This window comes from Gadus morhua, chromosome 3 (assembly GCF_902167405.1).
Source record: "Gadus morhua chromosome 3, gadMor3.0, whole genome shotgun sequence".
Classification (NCBI taxonomy): domain Eukaryota; kingdom Metazoa; phylum Chordata; class Actinopteri; order Gadiformes; family Gadidae; genus Gadus; species Gadus morhua.
Window position 1 is genome coordinate 30,509,019 of NC_044050.1, and position 18,131 is coordinate 30,527,149.

Sequence of the window (18,131 nt, forward strand, 5' to 3'; positions counted from 1 at the left end):
CTACAACCGACACGTTGCGGTCGGGATAGTCACATGACGCGGGTCACATGACAACCGACGCTCCGTGGTCGGATGCTGAAGCAATGAGCTGAAGTAAGAGTGGTTTGTGTTCGGAAGCGGTTCAAAGATAACATGGAGTTCAGTGCCGTGATTTAAGCTAAGTGTAATAAACATTAACAGCAAAATGTAATCCTCATTTAACGTCATCTGAAGAAGAAGGCATTGTTTGGGTACGGATCTATTGAAGTCTGTCTCTATTTGATTCTGTGCAATTCTATAGAATATGTAACTGTTGCATGTACATTTTTTTAAAGTTTTAAAGCGTATTCAAGCGGATACTTTAGTTTAGTTTCAGTGATTGGTGATGGTTTGTGTTTCTGCATTGGTTATACTTTTGTAAAGTTCTGCCCTTTTACCAAATCATGTCATGTGATCAGCTGTGATCAGCAGAACTCTTATCTTTTTGCTATTCTGCTACTTTTCAACCAATAAATGTTCTACTACATAGCAAGCATAACATAACTGCTCAACGGACAAGCATTACGCGTTCTGTGTTATTGTATCCACAGCCTAACGTCTCTGGGAGCCTTCATCACAATGAGGACACAGCCGTTTGAGACCCCAACAGGCAGCAGAACATCGCTATGACTCCCTGACACACACACACACACACACACACACACACACACACACACACACACACACACAGAGAGCAAACGGAGAGACAAGTTGATGAAAGCCGATATGAGCTGACTGGAGGCCCCGTCCAAGAAGGCCGAAGGCAGAGCCCGCTGTGGGTCCACTCTGTGAGGGTCTTCACTCATCGCTCACACTTTTTATGCATCGTGTTTTTTGCATGTCGGAAAACTTGCAATAAAACCAATCATCTCTCTGTCTCCCTCCTCTCTCTCCCTCCTTTGTCTCCCTCCTGTCTCTCACTGTGCTCTGTCTCTCTCTCCTCCCTCTCCCTCCTCTGTCTCCCCCTGTCTCCCTCCTGTTCCTCCCTCCTCTCTCCTCTGTCTCCCTCCTCTCTCTGTCTCCCCCTGTCTCCCTCCTCTCTCCCCCTGTCTCCCTCCTCCCTCTGTCTCCCCCTGTCTCCCTCCTCCCTCTGTCTCCCTTCCTTCCTCCCTCTGTCTCCCCCTGTCTCCCTCCTCTCTCCCTCCTCCCTCTGTCTCCCCCTGTCTCCCTCTCCCTCCTCCCTCTGTCTCCCCCTGTCTCCCCCTGTCTCCCTCCTCTCTCCCTCTCCCTCTGTCTCCCCCTGTCTCCCTCCTCCCTCTGTCTCCCCCAGTGTGGTGCTATGGAGCAGCCCCTGCTAGGCGGGCCCCCTGGTGGCCGGTGCGGGGCTCCCCCCGGTGGTCGCTGGTGGTACCGCGCGCTGCGGTCCTGGCTGCCCGTCCTCTCGTGGCTGCCGCGCTACTCGTTGAGCGCGCTCCGCATGGACGTGGTGGCCGGCCTCACGGTGGGGCTCACCACCGTGCCGCAGGCCCTGGCCTACGCTGAGGTGGCCGGGCTGCCTGTGCAGGTGAGTGACAGGTAGCACCTGTGGTATGTAGATGTCGTATGTAGAAGTACACGTGTTGTATGTAGAAGTACATATGTTAATCTAGAAGGACATGTTAATCTAGAAGAACATGCCAATGTAGAAGTACATTGGTTTCAGAGTCCCACTCTGGACTCTGAATCCCCCTCCAATCTGCCCCATCTGCCCCAATCTGCCCCATCTGCCCCCGAGATCCCTGGACCTTTTACTTTTCTTCTTTCCTTTAAAATGTAAAGACTTAATTTGTACGTGCCGTATTGTTTTGCCTACTTGGCACTATACAGAACTTTTTGGACTATTTAGAATTAATTTATTGAAATATTGTTCATCTTATTTTATTTAATTAATTTAATAATTTTGATTTATACTTAATGCACCGCGGGTCGGAGACAAACAAAATTTCGGTTCTTTATTTTTCTTGTACATTTGCTGCAATTGACATAAAGCTGACTTTGACTTTTTGACTTTGACTACATGTAGAAGTACATGTAGAGGTACATGTTTCATGTAGAAGTACATGTAGAGGTACATGTTTCATGTAGAAGTACATGTAGAGGTACATGTTTCATGTAGAAGTACATGTAGAGGTACATGTTTCATGTAGAGCATTGGTTCTCAAAGTGCGGCCCGCGGGCCAATTGCGGCCCGCAGAAACATTCCTGGGGGCCCACAATGATGTACAGATGTAAGTTTAACAAAATAATAATAATTATTATATCAATATTAATTTAAACAAAAATAAATAAATATAAAGAGAAAAGTCGACTCACTAGCTTTCAATTAAATCCTGTTATATTTTTTAGTTTAAATCCGACTGTACATTACTTTGAAAGGATGAGCCTCAGTTTCGTGATTTAGACCTCACTTGACCTCACTCCCAGAGGTCCACGGTGCAAGGTTTTTTTTCACCACTCGGATGCTGACGGCGTTTTCCGCCTAATTTTCTAACCTTTGGCGGCCCTCAGTCAAATTTTGGGATCCTAAATTGGCCCTCAGCCGTCAAAACTTTGAGAACCCCTGATGTACATGTAGAGGTACATGTTTCATGTAGAGGTACATCTAGAGGTACATGTTTCATGTAGAGGTACATGTTTCATGTAGAGGTACGTGTTTCATGTAGAGGTACATGTAGAGGTACGTGTTTCATGTAGAGGTACATGTAGAGGTACATGTTTCATGTAGAGGTACATGTTTCATGTAGAGGTGCATGTACCTCTACATGTAGAGGTACATGTTTCATGTAGAGGTATATGTTTCATGTAGAGGTACATGTAGAGGTACATGTTTCATGCAGAGGTACATGTAGAGGTACATGTTTCATGCAGAGGTGCATGTAGAGGTACATGTTTCATGTAGAGGTGCATGTAGAGGTACACGTAGAGGTGCATGTTTCATGTAGAGGTGCATGTACCTCTACATGTAGAGGTACATGTTTCATGTAGAGGTGCATGTAGAGGTACATGTTTCATGTAGAGGTACATGTAGATGTACATGTAGAGGTACATGTTACATGTAGAGGTACATGTTTCATGTAGAGGTACATGTAGAGGTACATGTAGAGGTACATGTTTCATGTAGAGGTACATGTTTCATGTAGAGGTACATGTAGAGGTACATGTTTCATGTAGAGGTACATGTTTCATGTAGAGGTACATGTAGAGGTACATGTTTCATGTAGAGGTACATCTAGTGGTACATGTTTCATGTAGAGGTACATGTAGAGGTACATGTTTCATGTAGAGGTACATGTAGAGATACATGTACAGGTACATGTAGAGGTACATGTTTCATGCAGAGGTACATGTAGAGGTACATGTAGAGGTACATGTTTCATGTAGAGGTACATAGAGGTACATGTTTCATGTAGAGGTACATGTTTCATGTAGAGGTACATGTTTCATGTAGAGGTACATAGAGGTACATGTTTCATGTAGAGGTACATGTTTCATGTAGAGGTGCATGTAGAGGTACATGTTTCATGTAGAGGTACATGTTTCATGTAGAGGTACATGGTCGCCTCACCGCTCCCTCCTTCTCTCCGCAGTACGGCCTGTACTCCGCCTTCATGGGCGGCTTCATCTACCCCCTCTTGGGCACCTCCAAGGACCTGACCCTGGGCCCCACCGCCATCATGTCCCTGCTCTGCGCCTCGGTGGTGGGGGGGCGGCCGGGGCGCGCGGTGCTGCTCAGCCTGCTCTGTGGCACCGTGCAGGCCGCCCTGGGGGTGCTGCGGCTGGGTGAGGCTGGGACATGTGGTGGTGGTGGTGGTGGTGGTGGTGTCATGGTGATGGTGGTGGTGTCATGGTGATGGTGACGGTGGTGTGGTGGTGGTGCCATGGCGATGGTGGTGGTGTCATGGTGATGTTGATGATGGTGTAATGGTGGTGTGGTCGTGTGATGGTGGTTGTGTGATGGTGGTGGTGTCATGGTGGTGATGGTGGTGTGGTGGTGGTGTCATAGTGATGGTGGTGGTGTCATGGTGATGGTGGTGGTGTCATGGTGGTGGTGTCATGGTGATGTTGATGATGGTGTAATGGTGGTGTGGTCGTGTGATGGTGGTGGTGTGATGGTGGTGGTGTCATGGTGGTGTGGTGGTGGTGTCATAGTGATGGTGGTGGTGTCATGGTGATGGTGCCATGGTGATGGTGCTGGTGTCGTGTTGATGGTGGTGTAATGGTGGTGTGATGGTGGTGGTGTCATGGTGATGGTGGTGGTGTCATGGTGGTGATGGTGGTGTCATGGTGGTGATGGTGGTGTCATGGTGGTGGTGGTGGTGTCATGGTGGTGTTGGTGTAATGGTGGTGGTGTCATGGTGGTGGTGGTGGTGTCATGGTGGTGGTGGTGTCATGGTGGTGGTGGTGGTGTCATGGTGGTGGTGGTGGTGTGATGGTGGTGTCATGGTGATGGTGGTGGTGGTGTGGTGGTGGTGATGGTGGTGTCATGGTGGTGTAATGGTGGTGATGGTGGTGGTGGTGTGATGCTGGTGGTGGTGATGGTGGTGTCATGTTGGTGATGGTGGTGTCATGGTGGTGTTTCTCTGCAGGGTTCCTTCTGGACTTCGTGTCCTACCCGGTGATAAAGGGCTTCACCTGTGCTGCTGCAGTGACCATCGGGTTCGGTCAGATAAAGGTGTGAACACGCGCACCTCAACCCCCACACACACACACACCTCAACCCCCACACACACACACTTCAACCCCCACACACACACGCACTTCAACCCCCACACACCCTTCTACCCCCCACACTCTGGTCTCTCTCTGGTCTCTCTCTGGTCTCTCTGTGGTCTCTCTCTGTCCTCCCCTTGGTCTCTGTCCTCTCTCTGGTCTCTGTGTTCTCTCTGTGTTCTCTGGTCTCTCTCTGTTCTCTCCGGTCTCTCTCTGGTCTCTCTCTGTTCTCTCCGGTCTCTCTCCGGTCACTCTCTGTTCTCTCCAGTCTCTCTCTGGTCTCTCTCTGTTCTCTCCGGTCTCTCTCCGGTCACTCTCTGTTCTCTCCAGTCTCTCTCTGGTGTCTCTCTGGTCTCTCTCTGTGGTCTCTCTCTGGTCTCTCTCTGTGGTCTCTCTCTGTTCTCTCTGTGGTCTCTCTCTGTTCTCTCTGTGGTCTCTCTGTGGTCTCTCTCTGTCCTCTCCTTGGTCTCTCTGTCCTCTCTCTGGTCTTTCTGTGTTCTCTGGTCTCTCTCTGGTCTCTCTGTGGTCTCTTTCTGTTCTCTCTGTGCTCTCTCTCTGTTCTCTCTGGTCTCTCTGTGCTCTCTGGTCTCTGTGGTCTCTCTCTGGTCTCTCTCTGGTCTCTCTGGTCTCTCTCTGGTCTCTCTGTGTTCTCTCCAGTCTCTCTCTGGTCTCTCTCTGTTCTCTCTGGTCTTTCTCTGTTCTCTCTGGTCTCTCTCTGTTCTCTCCGGTCACTCTCTGTTCTCTCCAGTCTCTCTCCGGTCTCTCTCTGTTCTCTCCGGTCTTTCTCCGGTCACTCTCTGTTCTCTCCAGTCTCTCTCTGGTCTCTCTCTGGTCTCTCTCTGTGGTCTCTCTCTGGTCTCTCTCTGTGGTCTCTCTCTGTTCTCTCTGTGGTCTCTCTGTGGTTTCTCTCTGTCCGCTCCTTGGTCTCTCTGTCCTCTCTCTGGTCTCTCTGTTCTCTCTGTGCTCTCTCTCTGTTCTCTCTGGTCTCTCTGTGCTCTCTCTCTGTTCTCTGTGGTCTCTCTCTGGTCTCTCTGTGGTCTCTCTGTGGTCTCTCTCTGGTCTCTCCAGTGTCTCTCTGTGGTCTCTCTGGTCTCCCTCTGGTCTCTCTCTGGTGTATCCATACATTAACCTTCACCTCCAGGAGGACCGTCTGTCCCAGGCCGACTGAGAGTGTGCTCCAGTCCCGAGGCTGACGTGTGTTCCTCCTCCAGAACCTCCTGGGGCTCCGCGGAGTCCCCCAGACCTTCTACCTGGAGGTGTACTACACCTTCTACCGGCTCCCTGAGGCCCGGCTCGGCGACGCCCTGCTGGGGCTGCTCTGTCTGGCTCTGCTCCTCACGCTGCAGTGGATGAAGAGCAGCCTGGGCCCCCAGAACCAGGAGGGCCCCCGGAACCAGGGAGGCCCCCAGAACCAGGGGGGGGCCCAGAACCAGGAGGGCCCCCGGACCCAGGGGGGCCCCCAGAACCAGGAGGGCCCCCGGACCCAGGAGGGCCCCCGGACCCAGGAGGGCTCCCGGACCCAGGAGGGCCCCCGGACCCAGGAGGGCCCCCGAAACCAGGGGGGCCCCCAGACCCAGGGGGGCCTCCAGACCCAGGAGGGCCCCCGGGGGAGCAGAGCGGCCAGGAGATTTGTGTGTGGAGCCGCCACTGGTCAGTCAACACGCACAGGTTGTAGCTCCACAGGATGTAGCTCCACAGGATGTAGCTCCACAGGATGTAGCTCCACAGGGTGTAGAGGTACAGCCTGTAGCTCTACAGCCTGTAGCTCTACACCCTGTAGAGCTACAGGGTGTAGAGCCACAGGCTGTAGAGCCACAGGGTGTAGAGCTACAGGCTGTAGAGGTACAGGGTGTACCTCTACAGCCTGTAGAGGTACACCCTGTGAGGTACACCCTGTAGAGCTACAGGGTGTAAAGGTACAGGGTGTAGAGCTACAGGCTGTAGCTCTACACCCTGTAGCTCTACAGGCTGTAGAGGTACAGGGTGTAGTGCTACAGCCTGTAGCTCTACAGGGTGTAGAACTACAGGCTGTAGAGCTACAGGCTGTAGAGCTACAGGCTGTAGAGCTACAGGCTGTAGAGCTACAGGGTGTAGAGGTACAGGCTGTAGCTCTACAGGCTGTAGCTCAGCTGAGGCCTCACGGTCTTAATAAACAACCAAACCTCCCAAGTAGTTCAACAATGTTGATTTGCATGTTTGACATGATCCAGAAGATTGACTCTGACCTGAGATCCTGCTGAGGTGGAACACAACTTCTGCGGGTCAAATGGCTCAAATCCTGGGCCGCAAACTAGATTTGTTTCTGATACGATTCCATTATCGCAGACTATACATCGCTGTCAATGTAAGAGAACCCTTCAATAAGAACATGTGCTATTAGCAGTTACAATGCTAGATGCTGTATCGGTATATACAGCATCTAGCAGCTGAGGTTCTTGTTTGCTGATTGGTTACGGCCGTCCACCTCCTCACTGTGAGTGGACGATCACTCAGAGGGGATCTAGGAGCTGATGCTACGCCGGCGCGTCCACACAGGGCTGAAACCTGGAGACCCCATAACAGATTCCCACCGATGGGCTGAAGCGGAACAAGAAGGCCAGCAGGCGATACTCGGGAAGCTGAAGTCCTGTTTGTGAGGCTCTTCTAGGCCTGCCTTCCGGAGTCGCCCCAGATCCACTCCTTGTTGTTGACCTGCTCCTCCTCCTCCTCAGTGCGGAACGCCGTGGTGGTGCTCGCCGCGTCCGGCCTCGCCGCCGCCTGTCTCACCTCCGGGTTTCCTGTCTTCACCGTCACCGGGAAAACCGCCCAGGGCCTCCCGGCGTTCCGCCCGCCAGCGACCTCCGAGACTAGCGCCAACGGCACGGTGGTCTCCTTCCTGGAGATCGTGGAGGTGAGACGCAGCCAGAGGGCGGATACTGTGTGTGTGTGTGTGTGTGTGTGTGTGTGTGTGTGTGTGTGTGTGTGTGTGTGTGTGTGTGTGTGTGTGTGTGTGTGTGTGTGTGTGTGTGTGTGTGTGTGTGTGTGTGTGTGTGTGCAAACTTGTATTGCGTGGGTTACAACTCTGTGGATGAAGGATCTTAAACGGCAAGAGACTTTTAAAGAATTGCTCCATCTCTGCCATAACAGACTATCAATCTGGAGACGATGTTTTTTATCTATAATAAATAAAGCAGATAAAAATTGATTGGCATAAATCTTTCTATGTTTTGTCAGCCTTTACTAAAAAAAGTGTGTGTGTGTGTGTGTGTGTGTGTGTGTGTGTGTGTGTGTGTGTGTGTGTGTGTGTGTGTGTGTGTGTGTGTGTGTGTGTGTGTGTGTGTGTGTGTGTGTGTTAAAGGGGTTTGGTGGCAGCCTCGCTGTCATTCCCTTGATGGGGGTTCTTGAAAGCATCGCAATCGCCAAAGCCTTTGGTGAGTGTTTAGGATTGGTTGTTCGTGGGCTCTGGATTAGGATTGGTTGGTCGTGGGCTCTGGATTAGGATTGGTTGGTCGTGGGCTCTGGATTGGTTGGTCGTGGGCTCTGGATTGGTTGGTCGTGGGCTCTGGATTAGGATTGGTTGGTCGTGGGCTCTGGGCTCTGGATTGGTTGGTCGTGGGCTCTGGATTAGAATTGGTTGGGTCGTGGGCTCTGGATTAGGATTGGTTGGTCGTGGGCTCTGGATTAGGATTGGTTGGTCGTGGGCTCTGGATTAGGATTGGTTGGGTCGTGGGCTCTGGATTAGGATTGGTTGGTCGTGGGCTCTGGATTAGGATTGGTTGGTCGTGGGCTCTGGATTAGGATTGGTTGGGTCGTGGGCTCTGGATTAGGATTGGTTGGTCGTGGGCTCTGGATTAGGATTGGTTGGTCGTGGGCTCTGGATTAGGATTGGTTGGTCGTGGGCTCTGGATTAGGATTGGTTGGGTCGTGGGCTCTGGATTAGGATTGGTTGGTCGTGGGCTCTGGATTCGGATTGGTTGGTCGTGGGCTCTGGATTAGGATTGGTTGGTCGTGGGCTCTGGATTGGTTGGTCGTGGGCTCTGGATTAGGATTGGTTGGTCGTGGGCTCTGGATTAGGATTGGTTGGTCGTGGGCTCTGGATTAGGATTGGTTGGTCGTGGGCTCTGGATTAGGATTGGTTGGTCGTGGGCTCTGGATTAGGATTGGTTGGTCGTGGGCTCTGGATTAGGATTGGTTGGTCGTGGGCTCTGGATTAGGATTGGTTGGTCGTGGGCTCTGGATTAGGATTGGTTGGTCGTGGGCTCTGGATTGGTTGGTCGTGGGCTCTGGATTAGGATTGGTTGGGTCGTGGGCTCTGGATTAGGATTGGTTGGGTCGTGGGCTCTGGATTAGGATTGGTTGGTCGTGGGCTCTGGATTAGGATTGGTTGGTCGTGGGCTCTGGATTAGGATTGGTTGGGTCGTGGGCTCTGGATTAGGATTGGTTGGTCGTGGGCTCTGGATTAGGATTGGTTGGTCGTGGGCTCTGGATTAGGATTGGTTGGTCGTGGGCTCTGGATTAGGATTGGTTGGTCGTGGGCTCTGGATTAGGATTGGTTGGTCGTGGGCTCTGGATTAGGATTGGTTGGTCGTGTTGTTTGTGTCATTATGACTCGCTGAGCTCGTCGCCGTGTTCCTCAGCGAGTCAGAACGACTACCGTGTGGACGCCAACCAGGAGCTGCTGGCCATCGGCCTCACCAACATCATGGGCTCCTTCGTCTCGGCCTACCCCGTCACCGGCAGCTTTGGGAGGTGAGTGTGTCCGGGGGGGGAAGCACAGAGCTGGGGGGGGGGGGGAGGAGCACAGAGCACAGAGCTGGGGGGGGGGGGAGCACAGAGCACAGAGCTGGGGGGGGGGGAGGAGCACAGAGCTTGGGGGGGGAGGAGGAGCACAGAGCTGGGGGGGGGGGGGGGGCACAGAGCTGGGTTGAGCTTCTGTCTGTTTGACCCCACAGGACAGCGGTCAACTCCCAGAGCGGTGTGTGCACTCCGGCCGGGGGCATCATGAACAGTAAGAGACCCCCCTCAGCTCTCCCCCCCTCAGCTCTCCCCCCCTCAGCTCTCCCTCCCTCAGCTCTACCCCCCACCCTCCCCCCTGACCCTCCTTCTCCCCTCTCCTCTCCTGTTCTGTAATCTCCTTCTCTCATCTCTCCTCCCCACCTGTCCTGTACTTTCCTCCTCTTTCCTCTCCTCTCACCTCCTCTCCCCTCGCCTCCTCTCCCCTCGTCTCCTCTCTCCTCTCCTTCTCCTGTTTGGTCTCCTGGGGTTAAGGGCCTTTATTGCGACAAGGATCTCAAACCGTTGATCAACCATAACGTATCAGAGTGGTGCAACCAGCCCTCTAAAGGAGACAACGTCTCGAAGTGGATGTAGATATAGATCTGTCTGTCTGTCTGTCTGTCTGTCTGTCTGTCTGTCTGTCTGTCTGTCTGTCTGTCTGTCTGTCTGTCTGTGTCCTCCCTAGGTGCCGTCGTGATGCTGTCCCTGGCCTTCCTCATGCCCGCCTTCTGCTACATCCCTAAAGCGTCTCTGGCGGCGGTCATCATCTGTGCGGTGGCGCCGATGGTCGACTACGGCGTGGTGGTGGAGCTGTGGCGCGTCCGAAGTGAGTAACACTACGCGTCCGCGGTGAGTAACACTAGGTGTCCGCGGTGAGTAACACTACGCGTCCGCGGTGAGTAACACTACGCGTCCGCGGTGAGTAACACTAGGCGCCGCGGTGAGTAACACTAGGCGCCGCGGTGAGTAACACTAGGCGCCGCGGTGAGTAACACTAGGTGTCCGCGGTGAGTAACACTAGGTGTCCGCGGTGAGTAACACTACGCGTCCGCGGTGAGTAACACTACGCGTCCGCGGTGAGTAACACTAGGCGTCCGTGGTGAGTAACACTACGCGTCCGCAGTGAGTAACACTAGGTGTCCGCGGTGAGTAACACTACGCGTCCGCGGTGAGTAACACTAGGCGTCCGCGGTGAGTAACACTAGGTGTCCGCGGTGAGTAACACTACGCGTCCGCGGTGAGTAACACTAGGCGTCCGCGGTGAGTAACACTACGGGGACGCGGTGAGTAACACTAGGCGTCTGCGGTGAGTAACACTACGCGTCCGCGTTGAGTAACACTACGCGTCCGCGGTGAGTAACACTACGCGTCCGCGGTGAGTAACACTACGCGTCCGCGGTGAGTAACACTACGGGGACGCGGTGAGTAACACTACGGGGACGCGGTGAGTAACACTACGCGTCCGCGGTGAGTAAGACCCCCGGGCCGGGACCCCGCCGGTTCAGCCCTCCTAATGTCACGGCGGGGGTCCCCCCCCCAGGGGTCCCCCTCCAGGTCAGCCCTCCTAACGTCACGGCGGGGGTCCCCCCCCAGGTCAGCCCTCCTAACATCACGGCGGGGGTCCCCCCCTCCGGGGGTCCCCCTCCAGGTCAGCCCTCCTAAGGGGGTCCCCCTCCAGGTCAGCCCTCCTAACGTCACGGCGGGGGTCCCCCCCCCCGGGGGTCCCCCTCCAGGTCAGCCCTCCTAACGTCACGGCGGGGGGTCCCCCTCCAGGTCAGCCCTCCTAACGTCACGGCGGGGGTCCCCCCCCGGGGGTCCCCCTCCAGGTCAGTCCTCCTAACGTCACGGCGGGGGTCCCCCCCCGGGGGTCCCCCTCCAGGTCAGCCCTCCTAACGTCACGGCGGGGGGTCCCCCTCCAGGTCAGCCCTCCTAACGTCACGGCGGGGGTCCCCCCCCCGGGGGTCCCCCTCCAGGTCAGCCCTCCTAACGTCACAGCGGGGGGTCCCCCTCCAGGTCAGTCCTCCTAACGTCACGGCGGGGGTCCCCCCCCGGGGGTCCCCCTCCAGGTCAGCCCTCCTAACGCCCCCCCCCCCCCCCCCGGGGTGCCTCCTCAGAGCGGGACCTGCTGCCCTTCTCCCTCACCTTCCTGCTCAGCTTCTGGGAGGTGCAGTACGGGCTCCTGGGGGGGGTGGCGCTGTCCGGAGCCATGCTGCTGCACCATGCTGCCCGGCCCCCCCTGAAGGTGGCTGTCTGTGTGTCTGACCGTGGTGTGTGTGTGTCTGTGTGTCTGACCGTGGTGTGTGTGTCTGACCGTTGTGTCTGTGTGTCTGACCGTTGTGTCTGTGTGTCTGACCGTTGTGTCTGTGTATCTGAGTGTCTGACCGTGGTGTGTGTGTGTGTCTGTGTCTGACCGTTGTGTGTGTGTGTCTGACCGTGGTGTGTGTGTGTCTGTGTGTCTGACCGTTGTGTCTGTGTGTCTGACCGTTGTGTCTGTGTGTCTGACCGTTGTGTCTGTGTGTCTGTGTGTCTGACCGTTGTGTCTGTGTGTCTGACCGTGGTGTGTGTGTGTCTGTGTGTCTGACCGTTGTGTGTGTGTCTGACCGTTGTGTCTGTGTGTCTGAGTGTCTGACCGTGGTGTGTGTGTGTCTGTGTATCTGACCGTTGTGTCTGTGTGTCTGACCGTTGTGTCTGTGTGTCTGACCGTTGTGTGTGTGTGTGTCTGTGTGTCTGACCGTGGTGTGTGTGTGTCTGTGTGTCTGACCGTTGTGTGTGTGTCTGACCGTTGTGTCTGTGTGTCTGACCGTTGTGTCTGTGTATCTGAGTGTCTGTCCGTGGTGTGTGTGTGTGTCTGTGTCTGACCGTTGTGTGTGTGTGTGTCTGACCGCTGTGTGTGTGTGTCTGACCGTTGTGTGTGTGTGTCTGTGTGTGTGTCTGACCGTTGTGTCTGTGTGTCTGACCGTGGTGTGTGTCTGTGTGTTGATGTGTGTCTGACCATTATGTGTCTGTGTTTGTACGTTGTGTGTGTGTCTGACCGTGGTGTGTGTGTGTGTCTGTGTGTCTGACCGTTGTGTGTGTGTGTCTGACCGTTGTGTGTGTGTGTCTGACCGTTGTGTGTGTGTGTCTGACCGTTGTGTGTGTGTCTGACCGTTGTGTGTGTGTGTGTGTCTGTGTGTTGATGTGTGTCTGACCATTATGTGTCTGTGTTTGTACGTTGTGTGTGTGTCTGACGGTTGTGCGTCTGTCTGTCGGTCATGCGTCTGACCGTTGTGAGTGTCTGACCGTTGTGTGCGTCTGACCGTTGTGTGTCTGTCGTCATGCGTCTGACCGTTGTGTGCGTCTGACCGTTGTGTGCGTCTGACCGGTGTGCGTCTGACCGTTGTGCGTCTGACCGTTGTGTGCGTCTGACCGTTGTGTGTCTGTCGTCATGCGTCTGACCGTTGTGTGTGTCTGACCGTTGTGTGCGTCTGACCGTTGTGTGGGTCTGACCGTTGTGTGCGTCTGACCGTTGTGTGCGTCTGACCGTTGTGTGTCTGTCGTCATGCGTCTGACCGTTGTGAGTGTCTGACCGTTGTGTGCGTCTGACTGTTGTGCGTCTGACCGTTGTGTGCGTCTGACCGTTGTGTGTCTGTCGTCATGCGTCTGACCGTTGTGAGTGTCTGACCGTTTTGTGGGTCTGACCGTTGTGTGTCTGTAGTCATGCGTCTGACCGTTGTGTGTCTGTCGTCATGCGTCTGACCGTTGTGTGTGTCGTCATGCGTCTGACCGTTGTGTGCGTCTGACCGTTGTGTGCGTCTGACCGTTGTGCGTCTGACAGTTGTGTGTGTCTGACCGTTGTGTGTCTGTCGTCATGCGTCTGACCGTTGTGTGCGTCTGACCGTTGTGTGCGTCTGACCGTTGTGTGCGTCTGACCGTTGTGCGTCTGACCGTTGTGCGTCTTTCCGTTGTGTGGGTCTGACCGTTGTGCGTCTGTCCTAGGTGACTGACCACGGTGTGCTGCTGGTAGAGCTGGGCAGTGGCCTCAGCTTCCCGGCCTCGGAACACCTCAGCCACGTCCTCCACACCCATGCCCTGCTGGGTAAGACCTGCTCTATCTCTATAGATCTAGACCTGTGGGGATACTGCTGGGTAAGACCTGCTCTATCTCTATAGATCTAGACCTGTTGGGATACTGCTGGGTAAGACCTGCTCTATCTCTATAGATCTAGACCTGTAAAGATACTGCTGGGTAAGACCTGCTCTATCTCTAGATCTAGACCTGAAAAGATACTGCTGGGTAAGACCTGCAAAGATACTGCTGGGTAAGACCTGCTCTATCTCTCTAGATCTAGACCTGTGGGGATACTGCTGGGTAAGACCTGCTCTATCTCTCTAGATCTAGACCTGTATAGATACTGCTGGGTAAGACCTGCTCTATCTCTATAGATCTAGACCTGTGGGGATACTGCTGGATAAGACCTGCTCTATCTCTCTAGATCTAGACCTGTATAGATACTGCTGGGTAAGACCTGCTCTATCTCTATAGATCTAGACCTGTAAAGATACTGCTGGGTAAGACCTGCTCTATCTCTTTAGATCTAGACCTGTAAAGATACTGCTGGGTAAGACCTGCTCTATCTCTATAGATCTATACCTGTATAGATACTGCTGGGTAAGACCTGCTCTATCTCTATAGTTCTAGACCTGTAAAGATACTGCTGGGTAAGACCTGCTCTATCTCTATAGATCTAGACCTGTATAGATACTGCTGGGTAAGACCTGCTCTATCTCTATAGATCTAGACCTGTGGGGATACTGCTGGATAAGACCTGCTCTATCTCTCTAGATCTAGACCTGTATAGATACTGCTGGGTAAAACCTGCTCTATCTCTATAGATCTAGACCTGTAAAGATACTGCTGGGTAAGACCTGCTCGGACCACGTCTATCGCTATAGATCTAGACACGGATGTAGATGCATGGCTTTAGATCTGAAGAGTTTTCTACCATAATTAAACAGGATTCTGAGGACCCAAAGAGGATGCAGATATAAACGCACGTATATAAACACCCTCCAATGAAGGGAGTTCAATGTTGATTCAACATCTCTCATAAGTTTGGTAGGATTTGGATGTGAGGGGTTTTATGCATATGTCTGTCTGTGTCGGACTAGCCCCTCCCCTTCCTGTCTAGTCTCCTTGTGTTTCCAGCCCTCTGTAGGGTTAGCTAACCCTAACCCTAACCCTCTGTGTGTTCCTCCCCAGCGTCCCGCCCCTTCCTGTCTAACCCCGTGTGTTCCTCCTCAGTGTCCCGCCCCTTCCTGTCTGACCCTCTGTGTGTCCCGTCAGCATCCCGCCCCTTCCTGTCTGACCCTCTGTGTGTTCCTCCTCAGCATCCCGCCCCTTCCTGTCTGACCCTCTGTGTGTCCCGCCCCTTCCTGTCTGACCCTCTGTGTGTTCCTCCCCAGTGTCCCGCCCCTTCCTGTCTGACCCTCTGTGTCCCGCCCCTTCCTGTCTGACCCTCTGTGTCCTCCTCAGCGTCCCGCCCCTTCCTGTCTGACCCTCTGTGTGTCCCGCCCCTTCCTGTCTGACCCTCTGTGTCCTCCTCAGCGTCCCCGCCCCGCTCCGTGGTGCTGGACTTCCTCCATGTCAGCTCCATCGACTCCACGGTGCTCAGCGAGCTGCGAGCCCTTCTGAGGCTCTTCAGGCTGCGGGGGGCGGGACTGCTCCTCTCTCGGGTGCAGGTACACACAGCAACCACAGCACTGACGTAGTGACGACGATACCGACGTAGTGACGACGACGCTGACGTAGTGACGCTGACGTAGTGACGCTGACGTAGTGACGCTGACGTAGTGACGCTGACGTAGTGACGCTGACGTAGTGACGACAATACCGACGTAGTGACGCTGACATAGTGACGACCACACTGACGTAGTGACGACAACGCTGACGTAGTGATGAAGATACCGACGTAGTGACGCTGACGTAGTGACGCTGACGTAGTGACGCTGACGTAGTGACGCTGACGTAGTGACGCTGACGTAGTGACGACGACGCTGACGTAGTGATGAAGATACCGACGTAGTGACGCTGACGTAGTGACGCTGACGTAGTGACGACAACGTAGTGACGACGACGCTGACGTAGTGACGACGACGCTGACGTAGTGACGACGACGCTGACGTAGTGACGACGACGCTGACGTAGTGACGCTGACGTAGTGACGACGACGCTGACGTAGGGACGACCCTAACAACATGGTAACAACAACAACACTAACTAGGTTACTACACTAACGTAGACCCGGGCGTTGGTGTAGTTCACTGACTGAGGTGAGTGATGCAGTGGTTCATGTGTTGGTTGGTGGTCCTTCTCCCCCTAACCCACCCCGTCTCCCTCAGCCCTCTGTCCTGGACGTCCTTCTGGCCGCTGACCTGCCAGGTCTGAGGCTCACAGACGACCTGCCGGCCGCCCTTCAGGGGCACATTGATGAACTCATCTGGACAGGTGCGCAAGGTTGCTAGTTCGATCCCCGGAGTGTGGAGGTGTTCCTGAGCGAGACGCCCCACCCTGACTGCTCCTGACCAGCTGGCCGTCACCCTGCGTGGCTGACTCCGCCGTCGGTGTGTGAATGTGTGCAGGAATGGTTGTAAGTCGCTTTGGATAAAAGTTCCAGCAAAATCACCTTAATGTAAATGATGACCTCATCACGACAGGTGCACTTTGATGACCTCATCACGACAGGTGCCTTTTAATGACCTCATCACGACAGATGGATTTTGATGACCTCATCACGACAGGTGCTTTTGACGACCTCATCTCGTTCTTCTGTTCCTCCATCTCCTTTAAAGCCCTCGACTCAAACACCCTGAAGGGTTCTTCTGTTCCTCCATCTCCTTTAAAGCCCTCCACTCAAACACCCTGAAGGGTTCTTCTGTTCCTCCATCTCCTTTAAAGCCCTCCACTCAAACACCCTGAAGGGTTCTTCTGTTCCTCCATCTCCTTTAAAGCCCTCCACTCAAACAGCCTGAAGGGTTCTTCTGTTCCTCCATCTCCTTTAAAGCCCTCCACTCAAACACCCTGAAGGGTTCTTCTGTTCCTCCATCTCCTTTAAAGCCCTCTACTCAAACACCTCATTTTTGGACCAAATGGTTTTTTATACATTCTTAATAATGATTTTGAAATGCTTTTGTTAAATATTTTACAATTATAACTAGCAAAATTCAATTATTTGATATTTTTATTGACACACGAAATGGAAATCTCGGAAATGACTTGAAACTCTGTTTCAAAAGGGATCTAATTGTTATATAATAAATGAAATAATGGCACAAATTAACACAATTGAAATAATGTTTTTTTTTAAACATAACTTGCAGAATGTTGTCTATTGGAAAATGTTATGTACGATTTCTACTGCAATGTTTTCTTGACAAATTAGTTTGTGACTTGACAGTTTTGTGTTTCCATTGTGTCAAAATGTTCTGTTAAATCAATCCGGACGAGAGACTTGATGGCACAGAAACAATAGTAGCTTTAAACCTTTTGATATTATTAAATGCATTTTATGTACGACTGTCAAACGATGGCATTTTTTTATCCCAATTAATCACATTTATTTTATTCGATTTTAAATTCATTCCAATTCAAGTTAAATGACATTATCAAATGGAAGGATCATTCTTGTATCAATCATACCAAATTGACTTAATAAGCAAAAAATAGACCAAGTGGTCTTGAGGGAGTTTTATTGACTCACTCAGTGTGGATTGAATATGAAACTTACTGAACACCACAGATTTGGGAATTGTGAAGACGCAGTTGCTACAATTGTAGTTAAATTCAAATAAGTAGCACCACAGATTTGGGAATTGTAAAAGGCTGTTACTTACTGCAATTGTCATCAGGCAGTCACTTACTGCAAATGTTAAAGAATGTAAAGTAAGTGGAACTGAAAACAAATTAATTATGATGTGAATGTTGACATTCTGTGGGCAAAACCTTTCAAAATCACAGTGAAAAATATTAATAAAAGTGCGCTAATGCGTATTCTTTTTATTAATCAATAAAAAAAAATGCGTTTGACCTCGGGGTGCAGTGACCTCGGGTTGCAGTGACCCCCCCAGGGTGCTGTGACCCCCCCAGGGTGCAGTGACCCCAGGGTGCAGTGACCTCAGGGTGCTGTGACCTCAGGGTGCTGTGACCCCCCCAGGGTGCTGTGACCCCAGGGTGCAGTGACCTCGGGGTGCTGTGACCTCAGGGTGCAGTGACCTCAGGGTGCTGTGACCACCCCAGGGTGCAGTGACCTTGGGGTGCTGTGACCTCGGGGTGCTGTGACCTCAGGGTGCAGTGACCCCGGGGTGCAGTGACCTCAGGGTGCAGTGACCTCAGGGTGCAGTGACCTCAGGGTGCAGTGACCTCAGGGTGCTGTGACCTCAGGGTGCAGTGACCCCGGGGTGCTGTGACCTCAGGGTGCAGTGACCTCAGGGTGCAGTGACCTCAGGGTGCTGTGACCTCAGGGTGCAGTGACCTCAGGGTGCTGTGACCCCCCCAGGGTGCAGTGACCTCAGGGTGCAGTGACCTCAGGGTGCAGTGACCTCAGGGTGCTGTGACCTCAGGGTGCAGTGACCTCAGGGTGCAGTGACCTCAGGGTGCAGTGACCTCAGGGTGCTGTGACCTCAGGGTGCTGTGA

General features: G+C 53.1%; 1 protein-coding gene across 3 annotated transcripts; it reads left to right on the forward strand.

Moving 5' to 3' along the window:
* The first annotated feature begins 36 nt into the window (after positions 1-36).
* slc26a11 (solute carrier family 26 member 11) lies at positions 37-17,022 on the forward strand. Of its 3 annotated transcripts, XR_003976118.1 has the most exons (16): positions 40-230; positions 570-806; positions 1,289-1,522; positions 3,585-3,777; positions 4,584-4,669; positions 5,919-6,357; positions 7,419-7,597; positions 8,045-8,117; positions 9,324-9,435; positions 9,639-9,694; positions 10,148-10,288; positions 11,577-11,704; positions 13,438-13,537; positions 15,047-15,180; positions 15,841-16,062; positions 16,156-17,022. XR_003976118.1 is itself a non-coding variant. In XM_030351107.1 (15 exons), exons 3-15 carry the CDS (start codon positions 1,298-1,300, stop codon positions 15,961-15,963), a joined length of 1,989 nt encoding a protein of 662 aa, XP_030206967.1. In that variant the 5' UTR covers positions 40-230; positions 570-806; positions 1,289-1,297; the 3' UTR covers positions 15,964-17,022. The 3 variants fall into 3 exon arrangements, 2 of the variants coding, with proteins under 2 accessions (XP_030206968.1, XP_030206967.1); XM_030351107.1 differs by having other exon boundaries at positions 15,841-17,022; XM_030351108.1 differs by lacking the exons at positions 15,047-15,180; positions 15,841-16,062; positions 16,156-17,022 and adding an exon at positions 14,702-15,034 and having other exon boundaries at positions 37-230.
* Positions 17,023-18,131: the final 1,109 nt, after the last annotated feature.

What these genes read in the sequence shown, in the direction of transcription:
- slc26a11 (XM_030351107.1), top strand. Translation starts at nt 1,298, where the DNA reads ATGGAGCAGCCCCTGCTAGGCGGGCCCCCTGGTGGCCGGTGCGGGGCT. An exon ending in GTCACCGGCAGCTTTGGGAG is followed by an intron (nt 9,436 to 9,638) that starts GTGAGTGTGTCC and finishes TTGACCCCACAG; the next exon opens with GACAGCGGTCAACTCCCAGA. An exon ending in CCACACCCATGCCCTGCTGG is followed by an intron (nt 13,538 to 15,046) that starts GTAAGACCTGCT and finishes TGTCCTCCTCAG; the next exon opens with CGTCCCCGCCCCGCTCCGTG.